At 45.8% G+C, this 20,403-nt stretch overlaps 1 protein-coding gene across 1 annotated transcript; it reads left to right on the top strand.

Annotated features, from left to right (window-relative positions):
* Positions 1–3,212: 3,212 nt before the first annotated feature.
* On the top strand, positions 3,213–15,441 carry EDN2 (endothelin 2). The gene is made up of 5 exons (XM_079989259.1): positions 3,213–3,335; positions 4,930–5,074; positions 6,930–7,049; positions 9,223–9,326; positions 11,034–15,441. The coding sequence occupies exons 1-4, from the start codon at positions 3,272–3,274 to the stop codon at positions 9,314–9,316; spliced, it is 423 nt and encodes a 140-aa protein (XP_079845385.1). The 5' UTR covers positions 3,213–3,271; the 3' UTR covers positions 9,317–9,326; positions 11,034–15,441.
* The last annotated feature ends 4,962 nt before the right edge of the window (positions 15,442–20,403 follow it).

Below are 20,403 nucleotides of genomic sequence, written 5' to 3'. Positions count from 1 at the left end.
ACTGTGCAAACTGCTAGCAAGATTCAGCCCAGCAGGAGCTGCCTTTCAAATTATACAATGGACACAGATTAAAATTTGTAGGGGTGTGTGTGTGTGTGTGTGTGAGAGAGAGAGAGAGAGAGAGAGAGAGAGAGAGAGAGAGGACTCCTTGGATGATGAAACTTTGTGTGAGTTGTATCCTGTGCATATCAGAAAAACATATTCCCTGTTTAGGGAAGTTTTTAATGACTGATGTTTTAATGTATTTTTAATCTTTTGTTGGAAACCGCCCAGAGTGGCTGGGGAAACCCAGCCAGATGGGTGGGGTATGTATGTATGTATGTATGTATGTATGTATGTATGTATGTATGTATAAATAAAATTATATTATTATTATTATTATTATTATTATTATTATTATTATTATTATATCAGAAAGCCTCTGCTTAGCTGGGAAGTGCATTTTATGAACTTGGGCCAATCACTACCTCTCAGTTTACCCTACCTTGCAAGGTTGTTTTTGAAGGTTGAAATGGCAGGGGGATGGAAAAGACTCAACTTGAGCTGCTTGGAGCAAATGTGGGATAATGTGGGATGTGGGATGAACTCATAGTAGGTACACAGGGTGGTATTCAGTGAAGTTTTACTCAGTGTAGGCCCACTGGAATTAATGAACTTACGTTAGGGCTGTTAAATTCAGTGGGCAGCCATTCACCAGCCTTTCTGGAATCTTTCCCAGCCTTACCTGGAGATGCTGGGGATTGAACCCAGGAGCTCTACCTCTCAGCTACAGCCCTTCTTGTGGGTATGTAGTGCTGTGCTACCCCTCGCTCCTGCTGTATGTTCCCCTCCTTCCTATTTACCAAATTGGGGGGGGGGTGTGGAATCACATCCAAAACATAAGAGGGATGGCTGGAGCTCAGTGTTTGAGCATTGCTTTGCATGCAGATCCGATCCTTGGCATCTCCAGCTTGGACTGGGGGAAGACCTCAGCCTGCAATCCTGGGCAGCTGCTGCCAGTCAGTGTAGGCAATATGGAGCTAGATGGACCAGTGGTCTGGCTCTGTATAAAGCAGCTCCCTTCATTCCTGTGATTCACTTCTGGGTTTGTGCCAGAAGGTGGACCAGTGGCTTGGGAGTCTCTTACATGGATATGCCTTTAGAATGCAGACATTCCCTAAACCACAGGCGTGATAATCTCTTGTTTTTCCCACAGTCACCATGAAAAAAAGCTTTGCGGAGAGCTTGATCCATAAGCATGACTACACCTCGCACAAATTCGCATGGGGAAAACTGGAGATCCCACCCATAGGCATGTTCAGAGTGCATTCTTGGCAAAAATGACTCATAAGTCACCGCGGCTGGGTTGCATGCATTTGGCATTAAGGGAATCCAGGACATGGGATGAGCCTTAAAACAACAACCCAACCCCAACCCCCAGCAATCTTAAAATGAAACCCAGAGGTGAAATTCAATGCAGTAATGCAAAGATAAAAATCATCCACAAAACAGAGCTTGGAAGTTGAAGTATCACCTGCCTTCATCCAGTTACCAGGCCCCTGGCTGAATATGAATTGTGGTTCAAATCACAGAGAGCCAGTGTAGGGTAATGGTTAGCATATCAGACTAGGACCTGGGAGAGTAGGGTTCAGATCCCCACTTAACCATAAAACTCACCAAGGTGCAGTGCCGGATTTACGTACAAGCTAAGCAAGCTATAGCTTAGGGCCCCACTCTCTTGGCCCCCCCCCAAAAAAAAATTAAAGGGAAAAAGCCTGGATGTACATTTCCAAAATATAAGATAAAAAAACAAATAAAATAAAACCTACATACAGCAACAACATTTTGTGTTGTGTGGGCTCCTATTTGTTATGTGCAAATGGCTTTAGATACCTTTTAGGTACATAAATTACCACATAGCATATATTCAACGCAAAAAACAGCGACAATTTGTTGTTGACAAAGGGCAGCTGGATATATAAAGGGCCCCATTACCTTCAGTAGCTTAGGGCCTCATCAAACCTAAATCCGGCCCTGCCAAGGTGAACTTGGGCCAGTCACTGCCTCTCAGCCTAACCTACCTCGCAGGGTGTTTGAGGGGATGAAATAGGGGTGTGAGAACAACCATGTATACACCATCAATAGGAGCCAACTCCTAAGGGCCAAGGTCCCTTTGCCTACCCCTTCAATAAAATATTTGAGGGGCTGCCCCATAGTTGATGCTCATTGCCATTCAAATGTTATGTGTGCGTGCCTCATCTTGTGATTGATTATGTGGCGTGGGGCTGACCTTTCCCCCAATATTTTATTTAAGTTTGCACCTTGGCACCACCTTGAGCTCCTTGGAGAAGAAAGGTATAAATGCAATCAATCAATCAATCAATCAATCAATCAATATGAAGAGCCAAGGTGGTCTCCAGCAATTGTGTGTGTTTGTGTGGGCACGCACTGTATTGTGACTTTAGGCAATTTGCATCCATGGCACCATCTCGGCCACTGCTTGGGTTCAGATACCCACCCACCCCTTTGGAATCTCCCATCTTCTCATTCTCAGATCAAGTGATCTCACAGGGGTGCAACGAGGCTTCATGCAGTAGGACAGTGATCATCTCTTCCTGCTCAAAGATAGAGCAGCAGTCCCTCAAAGGGCATCACCGTTCATTGGGAGAAAAGGCTCAGTGCTAGAACACCCACCAGGTTCAATCCCAGGTTCAATGGGAGGGCAGGGCAGTGGGGAAACCAGGCCGAAACCTTGGGGAACCACTGCCGGACAGTGTCAGCAAAATTGAACTAGCTGGGTCTAACCTGCCACAAGGCAGGAGGAGCACGTGAAGCTGCTTTCTCTCCGACTCAGTCTTGTCAACACTGGCCGGCAGCGGCTCTCCAGGGTTTCAGGAAGAATTAGAACCCAGGACTTCCTGCGAGCCAAACAAACGCTCTGCCACCACTGCGCCTTATTGAGGGCGCGTTACGTGCCCCAGCAGGGCAGCCGGAGACTTCTTTCCGCAGCAGGGACCGCGGTGGCTGCGTTTGCCTCGACTGTTTGGCTCGCTGCCCTGCAATGCTTTGCCAACTGCGGAGGGAGCCCCCGTCCCTTGGCAAGGGAAGGTGGGCGGGGGGGGGGGGGGGAGAGAAGGCAGGAGGCGTGCCCGCGTGCCTGTTGTGTGACGCGCCAGGCACCGGAGCTATAAAGCACCTGCAGCGGAGCCCGGGAAGCTTCAGAAGAGCCTCTTTGCAGCTCTGGCCAGAGAGAGCTCAGCTTTCTGCCAGTTAAAGGATTAAGTTCGCCACAATGGTAAACAATCCCTCCTGTTTCTTTTCCCTTGCAATCACCCTTTGCGTCCTGCTGGAAGAAGGTGAGAGAATCAACAGGATTTTTTTTTCTCCTTCTCCGTCTTTTTTGCTGTTCTGATGTTATTTTAATTTTTTGCACTGGTTTTAAAAATCCGCATCCCCTGCGCACTTTGCAAACGAAGCTAGCTTCAGCGGGGAGAGCATCTGATTTGCAGGGGCGGACGGGGGGGGGGGGCAGAAGATCCCAGGTTCTATACCCGGCATCTCCAGAGAGGGGGCTGGGGAAAGCTCCCTCCCTGCCTTAAACTCTGGAGAGGTGCTGCTGCCGGTCAGTGGAGGCACTATTGAGCTGGATGGACCGATGTTCTGAACCGCTATAAGGCAGGATCATAGATTGTAGCTCCACAGGGCATCTGCCTGTAGCTCAGTGGCAGAACATCTGCTTTGCATGCAGAATGTCCCAGGCTTAGTCCGCAGCATCTCCAGGTGAGACCCCTGTCTGAAACCCTGGGGACCTGCTGCCAATCAGAGTAGATGATACTGACCTGGATGGATGTGTAGTCTGACTCTGTCTAAGGCAACTTCCCTATGGGCTGTGGCCCAGCAAGTTCTGCTCAAAGTAGACCCATTAGTGAACCTAAGTTACTCATGCCTATTAACTTCGATGGGTCTACTCTGAGTAGGACTAGCATTGGCTGCAACCCCGCTCCCAGATTTCCCTTTTTGCCTTTTAGCAGTCCGCCCTCTCTATCTCTGACAGCGGCTCCTGCTCCGTCTCTGTTGTTCTTGCAACTTCCAGAGCAAATTGGCTTGGAGAGCAAGAGGCAGCGAAGTCAACCTGTCCCGCCTTGCAGGGATGCCTTGCCGCTGCCGCTGTGACATGCCAGCAGCGAGCGAGACCGAAACAGCTCCCTTAGGACTTTGCCAAGAGAGGTGGCGAAATCGTAACATATCCCTCCCCCCTTTTCTTGGAAAGAGTTTTTGCTCGCATTTTCTCTCTTTGTGTGCATTCTCCTCCCCCCTTGCTTGCCAAAAATAACGAAAGGGAGGGAGGGAGGGAGTGCTCTGTGCATTTGGGAGAATGCAAAAATCGATCCTTGGCATGTCAAAAATTTGTACACATGTTCTATGGTTGGCAAAGGAGCCAGGACAATGATGGTGGTGGTGATGATGATGTTGATTAATGCAGTAAAAATAATACTTACGTATTCTCTAAATGTTATTCCTGCATTGCAATGACCATTGGGGTCCCTCCCAAGTCTGTGATTTCATGATCACCTTAAGTCATGTGCTGTAGGCATATGCTGAGCAATAGCTACTGCTGGTGCTGTTGATAGTTTGCCAATGTGCTTGCTTCCAGTATGCTCTCATTGTGGGTCTCCTCCGAGGTTTTCACCTGACTTCGGTTTTCTTCTCACTGAGCTCTTCAGAATTGCAGTATGCAAACCGTTGTCAGCAACAGCAGAACACTTTTACAACCCCCGCAGCCCTAATCTGTAAAGTCTTGGCGGCTATAAAATGGCTAAAATAGAAATGCTCTTCTCAACTAGGTGGCAGGCTAATTGCTCTGTTTACATACCATGCTGCATTCCTGGTGCTTCCAGTCTGGAGAGTTCAGGGACTGATCCCTCTGCCTGTCATTTTCTCCTCTGGCAGGCCTGGGCCTTCCTCCGGCAGAGCCTCACCTGGCAGCGGGCAGCGGCAGGCACCTGAGGACCAAGCGCTGCTCCTGCCTCAACTGGATGGACAAAGAGTGTGTTTACTTCTGTCACCTTGATATTATCTGGATCAACACACCAGGGTGAGTATTGCGGGGGGGACGGGGGACAGGGGACTCCAGCACAGAGGGAAGATTGCTAGGTCTGAGCTAGCGGCACAGTTAGATCCATTGGGACATAGAAAGCTGCCTTAACACTGACTTGGTCCATCTAGCTCAGTACTGTCTACACAAACTGGCAGCAGCTCTCTGGGGTTTCATGCAAGAAATCTTTCCCAGCCTCTCCAGGAGATTGATGCCAACACCTTCTGCATGCAAAGCAGATGGACTACCTTTTTAGACAGTGGACTTAATGGTCTTATGGCTTCTCTCCACTCCTCCCATCTTAAGTTGGTCATCTGTCCCATGCTTCTAAGTGTGGTAGGTCAAGCCTGCTGCATCTTGGGGTCCTGTCTCTTAGACTTCAGCATGGGGGGGGGCTGGACTGCTGCCCTAATGTCCTAGGCGCCCCTGGCTAGAGCAGGACAAGTGACTGGCTCTCCAAGGTTTCAGGCAGAGGACATTTCCAACCCTACCTGGCGATGCCAGGAATTGAACCTGGAGCCTGCGGTATGCACCCAAAAGCATGTGTTTTACCTCTGAGCCACCGTCCTTCTCTCTTGCAACAGCCACATATATTTTACGTGGCAGCTGCTTCCCAGCTGGTGTTTCTAAAGAGCTGAGGTGGGCTGGCCTTTCGATCCTGCATTTGGTTGGGAAGGAGACTTGCCCCTTGCATGATACAACAGAGATCTGGGCAGCGTTCAAGCAATCTCTCTTGCAAGCAGCTTAAGATCCGAGCCAAAGAGACGACGGGCTCAGGTGTGGTTCTAATTATGCCTGCTAACGTGCGGTCTTGAGTAACGACTCACTCTGAAAAAGAGCATGCCATTCTCAAACGTGTTCACGGAGGAAACATGACAAGCCTAACAGGAGGTTGTATTTAGATGGCGGAGAATGACAGAGCAACCCTGTCTTTAAGCATCTTCTGCCTTTTGTTATAATTTGCAAGAGATATTTATATTGTTAAAAACACACCTCCGATGCACGTTCTGCCTGCATGGAGCATGTGAACAAGCCTTGCTGTGCAGCTGGAACAGTGAGGCCTCTCTGCCGACATGGCACAGTGTCTAGAGCGCCAGAGATCCGAGTTCAAATCCACCCCTGCCTAGGAAGCCCAGCCTCCCTCAAAGGGTTGTTGTGAGGAATGGGGATGGGTAAAGGGAGAAAAGAGAGGAGACTCTGAATGGAGCTTGCTTGGTGACCACAGGCAAGGCACCATCACAGGGTTGTTATGAAGATCAAATGTGTGCATTTGGGGGGGGGGGGCAAGAGAACCATGTATGCGCTCTTGCGCTCCAGAGAGGAAAAGTAGGATATAAATATAAATATGGTGTGCAGATGTTTGGGGTTGGATTACACTTTGATCCTATTAAAAATAATGGGATTCAAGTTATCCCCAATGAACTTTGTACATTTATTTCAATAGGAACCATAGGCACCTGACTTTGCCTGCAAGCCTACATCCCCCTTACCTGGGAGTAAGTGCCATTGACCTCAGTGGAGCTTACTTCTGAGTAGCCATGCTCATAGCACTGATAGCCTTTGTTTGGTGAGGTCCCATTGCACCTTCCTCCCTAAAAAAGGCAATCCCCAAATCTTGATATTGTTAGGCAAGGACAACAAGGGCATCAACCCACTTGCAGCTTACTGCTTGCCTGTGGAAATAAAGGCCGATAGAATGAGAATGGGAGGGTGAGATGACATGGCTTTTACTCACATGGCAACTGCAAACGAGACTTGTTATTGTCAAGTTTGCTTGGCTCCCAGCCAGGCCCGCACCATAAACCTTCCTTTCTGATAAAGGATAGAAGTTAACAATTTGTTTTTTCCTAATCAGCCACTCCACGCCCTACGGTCTGGGTAATACACAAAGGCGTCGGAAGAGATCACTCAGCAGGTGCGAGTGCTCGCATTCAAAGGACAGCGTCTGTGCGACCTTCTGCCATGGCAAGCCTTGGTAAGTGTTCAGATGTGTCCCTATCCTTAGACCAGTCTTTCTCAACTCGGGGGCCTCCGTATGTTTTTATCTCTAACTCCCATGGCTAATGATCAGGGATGATGGGGATCTCAACTCAGTGATGTTTGGGTTTGAATGTAATGCTAAACTATGGTTAATGTAAGCCAATGTTTATAAAGCAACTACAGACCTTAGTTAATGCACATCTGTTAACCATAGATCTGCCAGTTTTGCTTCTTTCTGTTTTTCATATTTCCCAGTTGTAGATTAAGTTTCCCCATACTTCTGCAGTGATTTTTTTTTTAAAAAAAAAAACTCATGAAAATTCACCAGCACATTTCTCCTAATAAACACATTTTATCTGTGCAATTTTGCCCAATACATATTTTGGCAAGGCAATTTCCCCTTTTGTATGCCATTTTTACCAATCTATGCATTTTTATGCATACTTTGTACACATTACTTTTCTGGTAAACTTCACTGCAAAATTCAGAGAAGTGCAAATTTCAAAAGGTGACCATTGTTTTGGTTCACATACTGTTTCAGAAGGTGTTGAATTAGTGACCTTCACCTTTAAAAGTGAACTGAATCAACTTTCACTCCATTTCTATCCTTAGTTAATAATCCATAGTTATATCACAGGGCTGAGTTTATCCAGTTAGCTTACCAGGGATACCAACTTGAATAAAATATTGGGGGGAGGACAGGTAAGCTCCTCCCCACATAATCGATCACATGACACGGTGCATGTACACCATTTGAATGAGAATGCCCATCAACTTTAGGGATCCCAACCCCCTCAAATATTTTATTGAGGGCCCTGAAGACCCCTTGGCCCCAGGAGTTAGCTCCTATGATTGTTACAAACCATGATTTAGTTAACCATAGTTAAAGCATGGCTTAGTTTTACTGGAGAGCTACGGGTTCACCGCCAAGGGCTAAGCTCAGTATTGAACATGCAAAAGGTTATGAATTGTCTGAAAAGAGGCCTGTGTGTCTGTTCACAAACAAACTCTGGAGAGAGGAAGGAGTGAGAATGTGTGTTACTTTACAGAGGAGAGTTGGGCTGAAACTTTTTGTCTTCGTGTTGTGGGGCTAGGAAGAGGGGTGGTTAGGTTTTGCAAATTAGTCTCTTTGGCAACAGATCCAGCTCCCTCTTTTCCTCTCTCTGTCCTCAGGAGCATAAGTAGAGGCTGCTGGATTGGGCCAGTGGCCCAACTACTCTATCATCCTTTCTCAACACGGCCAGCCCCTAACTAAACCAGCCCAGGCCTTCTCAGCCTTTAGAATGACCCTGCCTTCTTTTTGTAAAAAGGAGCGACTATCTTTTTAGACTCTGAACCCCTTGCTGTGCAACAGAGACACACCTTCTCAGTCTATAAGCCGTAAATGGAGAGTTGCATAACGTAAGGATGTGTTCAGGTCATGGAAAGGGAAAGCAGGGTCACCATGTCGTTCTACCGTCTTCTTAGAAAACCTAGGAGTAATAAATCTGGCTGTAAAAATTTCCGAGAATGGGTTAGTTGCCAAAATAAAAAAACCAAACAAAGCAAAACAGAAAATCTGTTTTTAACCCTAAACTGGTGCCCTCCTGCCGCCCCACCCCAACCTGTCAGGGAAGACGAGGTGAGCGAAGATGTATATCTGGAACGAGGGAGGAATAAAGCTCTACATCGAGAACAAGGGTGGGAATTAGAGACAGTATGGGGGGGGGGGCAGGGACACTGCCAAGGAGGTGGCAGATCTAGCCTCCAAAGAGGGTGTCGCAACTGTCACTGACTGGCACTTTGGCATTGGTAGTGGACAATGCATTCCTTGGAGGCCAGATCTGCTGTCTCTGTGAATCTTTTCACCTACAGGTGGCTGCCTCAAGGGTGGCTAGGCCATCAATGAACTTAAGAAATGCTGATATTGGGTGTTATCCAGCTAGGTTCTATTCAGGGTAGACCTATTGGAACTAATGGACCTAAGTTAGTCTTGCCCCATTGTTTAGTGGGGATTTCAACCATGGTCTCTCAAGTCCTGGTTTCTACTCACCACGGCTCACCACTGGTCCACTCTGAATATGATTAGCATGGTTTGCAGGGTGCTGCCTTTCAAAAATAAAATAATTATCTGAACTCCTTTGAGCACTATCTCATAAGATATGCACCAACTTGTTTCAACTCTGCAGGGATTTCAGAAATCCACGGCTTACCACGAAGACGGGACTGCTGGTAAAACTTCTCCAGAGCCGTAGTGCAAAGCCCCGCAAGACAAACTTCTGAAAGTTCTCAGGTAAAGGTCCTCTCTCTCTCTCTCTCTCTCTCTCTCTCTCTTTTTCATATTTTGTGCTCACTCTGCTTTCAGAGATGCTTGGGCACATCTATAAATGCATGACTTCAAAATGCATTGAAACAAATGTTCAACTGTTGTGGCTTCCCCTCACCTTTGAAGCCCGTAGGCAATTGTAGTTTGGGAGATCAGATCAAACTATTATACATATGGCCACAGACACACTAAAGCAGAGCACACAAAGAATAGAAGCGTGAGCGTTAAAACACAATGCTTGTTTAAAACACAATATAATACAAAGGGTGACACACACACATATTTAAAACACTGTTTTCTAAAAACACAACACAGAAATTACAATTGAAATGAAAGTATCGTCTTGCGAGACCTTTGTGCAGAAATGAGAAACATGGCCACTATTAGCTTATTTATATCAGCCAATAAATATTCCAGACACCATTCTGGGGTGCTTCCTCATAAAAGGGAAAAGTAGTCTGTTGTATTCCTGTCTGTGAAAGTTACTTGTAGTTTGGATGAATTTTCTGGTCACTCTTTGCTACGTATCAATATCACTGTTACCAGGGTTCATTCATTGGGAAGCATGGAGGTAAACATAGCAGAGGCTCGTCCATTAGGGCAAGTGAGGGACACAGAACATAAAAAGCTGCCTTTTACTGAGGCAGACCAATGGCCATCCACTTCAGCATTGTCTACACTGACTGGCAGTGGCTCTCCGGGGTTTCAGGCAGAGGTCTCTCCCAGCCCTAGTTGGAGTTGCTTGGGATTCAACCTGAGACTTTCTGTATGCAAATCTGATGCTCTACCTCCAAGAGCAAATCAGGGACGTTGTCCTATCACTCTCTTTGATCTCTGCTAGCTCTGGCTGTCTGCTATATTTCTTCCATCCAGCCCAGAAGCTGGCACCAGCTGCCAACTGCCTCCTCCTTAGACTCAGGGTTGTCCTTGTAGAATTCAGCAGGGAGGAAGATGAAGAGTAAACTAACCCTACATAGCACAAATAGACATGGAAAATGTCATTTTCCAAAGAGCTGTGTTGGGATGGGTAGGGATCAGATTCTGCTGGGTGTGATCGAATCTGAATGGGTTTGCACTGACTCAGACTAAGTTGACAAACTATATTTGGAGAAGCATCTAGGATTAATCTGAGTCAGTCTGATTAGAGTCCAGGGAAGCTCAGTCATCACTAAGGAGGACCGCTCCCCAATTTAACACTGAGACCCCTATAATTTATAGCGGAATATCTTGCTCCATTTTCTACAATTTCGGCTATGTTTCCATAGGTGTGAAAACAAAACTGGGCAGAAACAGACCTAATTAAGGTTGTTCCTCTGCCTTTAGGAATGCATTAGAAGGCAGAATTTCCCCAGGAATTAGTGTTCCCATCATAGGGCTTCAGGGCTTAGCAGAAGCCACACATGTTTGCAATTTTTGCAATTCTTTGCAAGCCTTAAAGCTGTGATGTGGAGTCTACCACTCGCATCATCCTTAACCACTGGGAGTGCTGGTTGGGGCTGACAGGAGTTGGCAGTGCAACAACATCAGGAGGGCCATTGGTTCCTTATCCCTGCCTTAAAGCTACAATAGGGGCTCTCTGGACTGGGCCCGGCAAGTTCAAGGCCAGCTCCCCAGAGAGAATGCCAAGAGGCCATTGGACGAGGTGCTGACATTTTCATCTCTTCTGCTTTGTAGGGTGCCTTGCTCTTTCAAATGCCTCGTTCACCTGGAAGCAGCAGGACTCGCTGAGGACTTCCAAACTAGCAGCACTTAAATGAGGGGAGATCATATGGAAGACAAAGCAAGAAGGGTGGGGGTGCTGTTCGCCTTCACCACGCAGAGTCCTGCCATTGCAAAGAATCTCCTACTCTGTGGGAAGATGAAAGATTGGAGGACCATTGGAAGAGATGGAAAGAAATCCATGGAAACAGCTGTTGGAGAAAGGGGCAAGGAACAGTGCAGGCAGTAGCACAGCCCCCTTGGTACATCAGAGGTGATCCTAAAGAGACAATAGCCTCTCCTTTTTACTGCACCTTGGGAAGGTCTGTCCAGCTTGTTGGGACAAGAGAGGAGATCTTCTTCCTGGATACCAACAGGAACTCATAGCAGATCTCAGTGTAAAGAGCCAGCACTTTGGAGGAAGGCAAATGCAGTTATGGACTCCGTCGCCACATGTGGATCCTTCCAAACACCCCTACCTCAGGACCTTGTCTAGTCTGCTTCTCCTTTTCCCAACGTTTGACTTTAAACATAGTTTGGCTGGTTTTACCGACTGCTGCTTTTATTCCCATTGTCGTTGCCTGGCTCACATCTGCCTCTACTCTCCTGCGCGACACGGAAAGGCGTGCATTGAATAGACATTCCTATTTCTGGTAATGAATTTGCTAAAAGTCTGTTATTGGTAACAACAACCCCCCCCCCCAGTAAGTCAATTTAATGTTGCCTAGTGACCATTGGGACTGGTATGGCAGGCACCAAGGAAGACATCAGTAGGTGGAGGGGAGCCAACTAATTCTACTGTTGTCTCGATCTTCCTCCTTGCTGAGTTTTACAAGGGCAAAAGGGAGGCTGAGGAATGGGCAGGCAGGCAGGGCCAGGGTCACCTTCTGGACTGGTTGTAAGAAAGGCAGCAGATGGGCTTGGAGGAATCAATACTGAGATTGGTGGGGCAGTGTCCCATTTGCCCTGATGGATCAGCCTGCTTTGCAGCAACTTAGCTCTACTTAGTTAATCTGAAATCTTGTTCTCAGCGAGTAACTTAAGCCTTGATGAAGTTGATGGCTCAGAAAAGCGGGGGGGGGGGGCAGGGGGTAGGACCAGAAAAGGATCAGCAAAGCAGGGGTGGAGGCAGGAGTCGAAAAGCACATCTTCATTGCACATTTAAACCAATTTAGCCATCACCACCCCCATAAGAAGCCCCAGGAATAATAGCTGTGTGAGGGAACTAAGCCTTTGGTAGAGTTCATTAGCCATTTCACAGAACTACACATGAAGCTGCTCCAGTTGAATCAGGCCATTATTTCATCCAGCCCTCTGCCATTGGTGAGTGAAGGCTCTCCAAGGTCTCAGATAGATAACTTCTAAGTGTTGCTGCTTGAGTTCCTTGAAGTGGAGAGGCCAGGCATTTGCAACACATACACTTCATTACGGAGTTGTTGGTTGCCTGTCAATTTCACTTGCACAGAGTAGAGAATTCTCGGACCATTTGTGTGTCTATGTGCGAGCCTCCCAGTTCCACTGCTGTTCTTTAAAGACCTTGAACACAACTCTACAAGTTTAAACAACATGTCCTGCATTATCAAGTTCCACACTGCAAATGCTGAAATGGTTAGAATCACAAAACTTGACTTTTGAAAAGCCTCTTCACTATAGGCATGAAACTGATCGTTAGTTTCAACCTGCCTGTCAATTTCACATGACCTTCTCTGGGCTGCTTGAAGAGGTGGCTCAAATTGTGCTCAGGTAGCATTAACATCCCAAATGTTTGCAGGAGCTTTCTTGTTTATAGTTCAGGGATGCTTGCTCATTTCAGGGATGTGGCCCTCCAAATGCTATTGGACTCCAACTCACAGCAACTGCTGGGAGTTAATGGTTAGGGATGATGGGGTTTGGAGTCCCAGCGACATCCAGAGAGCCACCTGATTTTAGGTGTTAAAAATATTTTAACTTGCCTTTCCCTAAAAATACAACAAATAACAGTAAAATACAGTAACAATAAAACACTAGCAAAATACAAGTAACAATAACAGATCACTGAGAGAAGTAACAGCAGAGAAAGCCAATATTTCAGGGAGCTGACTAATGACTTGGCAGATCAAATGCCATCTGTAAAAGAGAGGTCTTCTTCATGGATTGGCAGAAGGCCCTCAAAGAGGAAGAAAGTTGCTCAGACACTCCTCAGATATCTAGCCTACTCAGTGGAGTTTCAGTGAATTTTGTACACAATGAGGTGGGAACAGTGAATGGAGAACTCCATGGAACTGAGAATCAAGGTCCATACACCCCTAACAAAGGCTTTCTTTAGCCAAAGTCCCTGAGGGTTCTTCTTTGGAGCTGTGATGGTTTAAACTGGTTTAAATGTGTCATACAGATGTGCCCATAGTGAGGGCCAGTTACTCAGCCAGGTTGGTGCACTGTAGAACTTGGGCTGAGGGGTTCCACAACAGAGGTCAATTTCATGTGCTAAAGTGGTCATAGCATTGCTTGGCTACATGGCCAATTTACTGTTTGGGCCATCTTTACTCTGTCGCTGCTCATCTCGCAACCTTTGCAGTGGCACTGTAAATGGCAGTGGTGGTGGTGGGTTGAATTATAAGGCAGACACACAATCATCTTGGCATGTCTAAGTTGGCTTGGTTGTGGTGTTTATCCCCCACGATATCATATGGATATATTATGGGTGGGTTAGAATGCTTCTGACAAGATTACTTTTAGCATAGCGTCCTTAGAGGGGGCGTCTATAAACACTGCATGGTCACTTGATTTGGCAGTTCAGATCACATGAGGATAATATCACTGGTAGGTTGTGGAATACATGGTAAGGCAACTGTTACTGTGCTCTCAAAACTGTTTGGAAATCTGAAGAAGCACAGATTTTATTAGAGGCAACTTCCTTTGTATTCAGTGAAACAACTGGCCTCCTTATAGATGTCATGGGGGAGCCTGTGGTCCTCCAGATGTTGGTGGAATACAGTTCCTATCATCCCTGACCATGGGACACATTGGCTGGTGTCAATGAGAATTAGAGTCCAGCAATATCTGGAGGACCACTGGTTCTCCACCTTTGAGTTAGAGCTGTCATATCCTGGGCTTTTAAGAAACCTCCAGTTTGAATTCATCCCAAGTTTTTTGAAGTGCAGAAAATGCAATGCCAGGAAGAAACGGGTTTCGGCAAGAGAAGGGAAAGCCTTTTCTGCCAGGTTTCTGAATGAGACATGTTCTGCCTAAATATTCAGGGAAACTATAGAGTAGATTCTTCTGGAACTTTGGACTCTGGGCTGCAGCTTAGTGCTTCTTCCTGTCAAAAATAATTAAATCCTGCATATGGAGAAGTAGCACATCTGAGCTAAGTTTCTCCCTGATGTGCTAGCTTTCTGCACGGGGGACTTTTCAAAAAATGGAACCCTGTACATATAATAAGACTATAATATGACTCAGTCTTAAAACTATCCCATAATTTCCTGCCCCACAAAACAATCAAATAAATGCATAGTTCTTCTCTTAGTCTGTCTAATGGACCAGGATTGGGCACAGATTTATCAATGAGCAGATCACTATATATATATTTTGGCAATTGGTGGTGAGGATAAAGACTTTCAGTAGACAGTGTCTTTTGGAATGATGCAGGTCCTCTGCCACATGGCTTAAAGTCAAATATAATCATTGCATTTCCTTGATCCTATGGGAACAAGGCAATTCAGCCCCTGGCTAGTAGAACCCCCTCTACGCCTATAGCACCAGGCACTTTATTTACTATCCTCATGCACTATAGCTTCTGTTATACAAAGCATGGAGAACAAACAAACAAAGCCCACATTGAATTAATGCAAACGCATCAGTGCTCCAGATAAATGCATATTGGGGTTTGCGGTCTGGATGCTGTAGGCTTAACACATTATTGTTATGGTTTAAAGTCTGTCTGTTGATGCTGGGGTGTCTGTGTTGTAACCCGAGCATGAGCAAAATACTGTTCTTAAAATATGCTTCAGATCTTATGGCGAAGAGGGGTTTGGGAAGCCAGTCTGATGCATACGTCACATGTGAATCTTTAGATCACAATGTGATGGCATCTAAAATAAGAAGAGATCCGTTTTGTATTTGCACTCGAGAAGATTTTGTTTGGCCTCAAAGGATCTGCTGCTGTCTTGGGAAGTGGGAATGGTTCGCAGAAAGGACAATGTCAAGCCTTTTCCAGTGCTGTGGTAGATCGATGCAATTTAAGCAACAGGTGAAAAGTTCTGTGTCCATAATGCATCTCTGTCTATGCAAACTCAATATGTAGCATCCCAATGTTTGGACATAAATGTACATATATTTATTTTTTTAACTTTTTTAATATAAAAAGCCCTGTAAAATACAAACTTTAAGTTGTAATAAATGGAAAGAAAAAAAAGCAGATTGTTTGTTCATTTAATTGCATTTTTATCCTGCCCTTCTTCCAACATGGAATCCAAGGTGACGAACATGTGGTTCCCCAGGAGTCGCCCATCCAGGCGCTGACCAAATTCTACAAGTGTCTTCAGATGCTGGGAGCCTGGCTGTCCTCCTGCCTTACAGTATGGGGTGGGGATGGTATAGGTGGAAATAGTGATGTGGGAGGGGAATGCTTTGTTTGGGAAGGGCGATAGCTCAGTGGTATATCATCTGCCTTGCATGTGGAAGGTTCCAGGTTCAATTCCCAGAGTCTCCAGGTAGGGTTGGGGGAGATCCTGCCCAAAACTCTGGAGAGCCACTGCCAATCAGTGTAGACCATGCTGAACTAGATGGACCATTGACCTGACTTGGTACGTGGCAGCTTCCCATGTTCGTGCCTTCCACAGAAGTACCCCTGAATCAATAATCGTGAAGAAACTCAGATGGCTTTTGCTTCTGCAGCATCTCACAAGACCAGTTTGGGCTCTGGCCTTAATGCTGTAATGAAACCCCCAGCCGTGCTGTAGGAACTGGTGCCAGAAACTGGTGTTTGGCTTCTCAGTCCCACCCAAACAGTCCATGATACAAACTTTAGGTTACAATGCTATAACCACCTACTAAAGAATAAGGCATACTGAACTCACTGGATTTCCTTCCTGAGAAGACATATATATATATATATATATATATATATATATATATATATATAACTGCCCTGTTAGTGAACACACAGGTCGGTCAATAACATTAAAAACTTATAAGTTTGTGACTGAACCATGGGAAGACAGAGGCTTTGTGGGTTGGTGGTTCCTGTTTCCTTAAGATAGACCACCTTCCGGTTCTGGATGGGATTTTGCTGCCTTTAAAAGAGCAGGTATGCAGCTTGGAAGCACTCCTCTATGCATCTTTGTTATTAGAGGCTCATGAAATCTCTGCGACCTTCTCCTGCCATGCAATAACTCCAATATCTTTCTTATTTGCATTTTTAAGATCAGACCAAAGTCCCACCTAGCTAAGCATCCCATTCTCAGTTGCCAACCACATGTCCTTAGGAAGCTTGCAAACAGGACCTCAGCGTTACAGCACTCTTCCTACTTGTGAGTGTCAGCAATTGGAATTCAGAGGCATACGGTCTCCACCAGTGGAAGTAAAGCTTGCCATCATGGCTAGTTTGTTCTGGCTGTTCTGCAATGATTTCTTACCTCCTCACCAGAAGATTTCTGGCTACTGCCTTGGACTTCGCATTAAATGACCCCCAAAACGGCCCTCAAAGAAGATGGGCCTGATCTTCTTGATAGTCTCCCTGTGAGTTATAGCAACTGTTCAAAAGAACACAGAGCCTGCAGTGTGTATTACCGGTAACTGCTGCAGTAACTCACCCTAATAGTGTATTTCCCTTTTGTATGGCAGGAGAAGTTGACGGATTGCATTGCATCATGGCGATTAAAATGCCATCCTCTCCCATAGTTATCTCTCAAAGTTCATTATTAAAACTGAACAATCTCGCTGCAGCCCAGTTCACAGGTGTGTTTGGAGGGGATGGGAGGGAAGTCGAGCAATTGAGAGAATTATCTCTGACCTTCAGAAACTCCATCAGCTGCTGTGGCGCTTCTTCCTCTTAGCCTGTTAATGGTTAAGTTCTCCTGGATGTCATAAAGATTGCCCTAACCGGAGGCTACAATAAAGCGCTGATCAACTCATCAAGTGAGTCAATATCCAAAAGTAATATTTGCCTCGGTAATAACGAGTCTCATAAAGCACCTTGCCCATGCAAAGAGATGATGAGAACGCTGTTGGCTTAGAATGCCAAGGGCATGCGTCAGTCGTGCACACGCCCCACCTGCCCTGGCATCCTGAACTTTGTTTGATGGGGTGCACACTCGTTTTGGAACAAATGAGCAGCCAAAATGAACTGGTGCCATTCTCATGCATCAAGCGAATACCAAGAGTAGCAAATGGGGTGGATGCTTATGGAAAGCCTTTTGCAGCGAGACCTATACATACTTTCCCATATATAAGACTATGTTTTTTTCTTTAAAAATCATGCTAAAAGTGGGGGCCATCTTATACATGGGTAGTGCATAGGGTGGACGTTTGATTGGTTGCTGCCGAGGCTGTCAGCGGCTATTGTGCGTGCTATTGGTTGCTGTGTCAATGGGGGGTGTTGATTGGCTGACGCTCCGACAGTTGGGCAGGTGATTGGCAGCTTCTGCTGGAGATGGGACAGGCAGGAGGCAGGTTTTGCGATGCGTGTGGGGGAGCGATTTTCGGCAACCCCCCCTAAAAAAAAGCTAAACAACCCTGAGTAATCCCCCCACAACACAAAAAAGCTGAGCCACTCTGCGCAATCCTCCACAAAAAAGCTCCACAACTCTGTGCCATCTCCCCTCATTTTCTTAAATTTGAGTCACCCAAAATAGGGGGCATCTTATACATGGGGGCGTCTTATAGACAGAAAAGTACGGTATATATCCATCTTAGTCTTTAGATTACCTTTTTTAAAAACCACACAACAGCAGTCATGCTCTGTTTTAGAAGAGGGTTGCTTTTGGGGGGGGTCCTCCAGATGTTTTTGGGCAACGTTTCCCACTAGGAAAGTTAAATGACAAATGCATGGGAGGGCAAATTAGACAGATATAGTTGATATATAGATATAGATCTCACTTGTATGCTCATGGGGTCTGAACTGGCAGCTATGGATTGGGAACAAGACTTTGGAGTCATAGCTCCATGAAGATGCTGACCCAGCACATAGCAGCTGTGATGAAGGCAAAATCTATGCAAGGAATCCTTAGGAAAGGAACTGAGAACTGCCCAAATCAGAATGTCGTCGTGCAAATCTATGGTGTGACCGCATATGGAATACTGTGCACCGTTCTGGCCACCTCACCTCAAAATGGGTATTAAAAAGTTCAGGAAGGTTCAGAAAAGGGTAAGCAGAATGATCAAGAGGATGGAGGAGCTCCCCTATGAGGAAAAGCTTCTGAATTTGAGATTTATTTATTTATTAGTTTAGAGAAAAGGCAGTTAAGAAGTTTATGAAATGATGCGTGGCATGGAGGAAGTGGCAAGAGAAAAGTTTCTCTCTCATACCACTACAACTTGTGAACATCCTGCAAGCTGGGAGATTCGGGACTGATAAAAGAAAGTGCTTCTTCACGCAGTGCATAGTTAAACTATGGAACTTGCTATGGGAATAGGAAGCAGTGATGGTCACCAACTTGGATGGCTTTAAAAGTGGACTGGACAAATTCATGGAGGAGAAGACTATCAATGGCTACAAGCCATGATGTCTGTGCTTCTGCCTCCATGGTCAGAAGCGAGCAATGCATTCAAATACAACAGGAGGACAGAGTGCTCTTGTCCTCAAGTCCTGCTTGAAGGTTTCCCACAGGTATATGGGTGGCCACTATGAAAACAGGATGCTGGACTAGATGGGCCATGGGCCTCTTATGAGCCCCAGCCAGCATGGCCAATAATGGATGTCCAATAACATCTGTCAGGCACTGTGCTGCTGTGGTCTAAACCACTGAGTCTCTTGGGCTTGCCGATCGGAAGGTTGGCGGTTCAAATCCCTGCAACGGAGAGAGCTCCCGTTGCTCTGTCCCAGCTCCTGCCAATCTAGCAGTTCGAAAGCACACCAGTGCAAGTAGATAAATAGGCACCATTGTGGCAGGAAGGTAAACGGTGTTTCCGTACGCTTTGGTTTCTGTCACGGTGTCCCGTTGCACCAGAAGCCATTTAGTCATGCTGGCCACATGACCCAGAAAGCTGTCTGAGGACAAACGCCGGCTCCCTCGGCCTGAAAGCAAGAGGAGCACCCCAACCCCATAGTCAATTTTGACTGGACTTAACTGTCCAGGGGTCCTTTACCTACCTTTTACCTTACCCCTGGGTGAAGGTGTAGAGATGCAGGTGAGGGCAAGCTTCTGCATCCCTGTGTAGAAGAGGGAATTTCGAGGTGAACTGATCATGCAAGCTGCACCTACCGAAATTCCATCTTCCACAGAACCCATCCCATCCTGTTCTTAGCTGCATTTTTTCCTGTAAGTATGGGAAGATGGGGAAGCTGCCTGCTTTGTGCTTGACATATGTCATTTGTTATTTTTAAAGTAAAGTCTTTTTAATTTTGTAGGAATTGGTGGAGAAATGTTTTTCCCCCTCAAACAAGGTGAAAAGAAGGATTTACCCGAAAAACAAAATCAGCAAGTACATCAACATCAGGCCCTTGCCTCCTGCCTTCCCATTCTTTAATTAAAACTCAGGGGAAGATGTCAGGTGGTAACACTTTCCTGTAGCTTCTTTAGATCAGAAAACAAAGGCAGCAGGAGAGGCAGCAAAGCACTGGTTAAATGTTTAATGGAAAAAAAAACATGCACGCTACCTGTGACCACCTTGCAATGATAAGGTAAGTTTCATCCCACACCTGCAGAAATGTAAAAGGAACCCAAAAGCACCCTGTAAATGAGGCAGAAAAAATAGAAGCCTGTTTTGCAAGTAATGATGGACGAATCTCATTTTTCCAATTGCAATCTTATTTCCCCCCCAATACTTGGTACAGATAGGACATCCAATATTGTAAACTCTCACAACTGAGTCAGAACACACAATGTAAGGTGAAATAAAGCAGGCATGGGTTATGTTGTTTTCAAACCAGTGGCCAGAAATGTTTAGGAAATATGTCTGACCACAAGGGCCTTTGTGAAATTGGAGGAAATTATTTAACATATTGTTTACTCATATAAACAGTGAAGGGGTACCAGGTAATTGAGAAAGATTTCTGCATTTTGGCACTTCTAACCTGCCCATTGTGCTCTGTCACTTTCTCTGCCACTGCCAAGATACATTTTTGCAAAGCACTTTCCCCAACAGTATGCATTTACATGTTATTTTCACTAAAATATATGCTGGTTGTGTTTGTTTTTTGCACACT

The sequence above is a fragment of the Podarcis cretensis genome (genome assembly GCF_951804945.1).
Source record: "Podarcis cretensis genome assembly, chromosome: 8".
Taxonomy (NCBI): Eukaryota; Metazoa; Chordata; class Lepidosauria; order Squamata; family Lacertidae; genus Podarcis; species Podarcis cretensis.
Note: the sequence above shows the minus strand (reverse complement) of the source record. Positions and strands in the feature narration are given on the sequence as shown.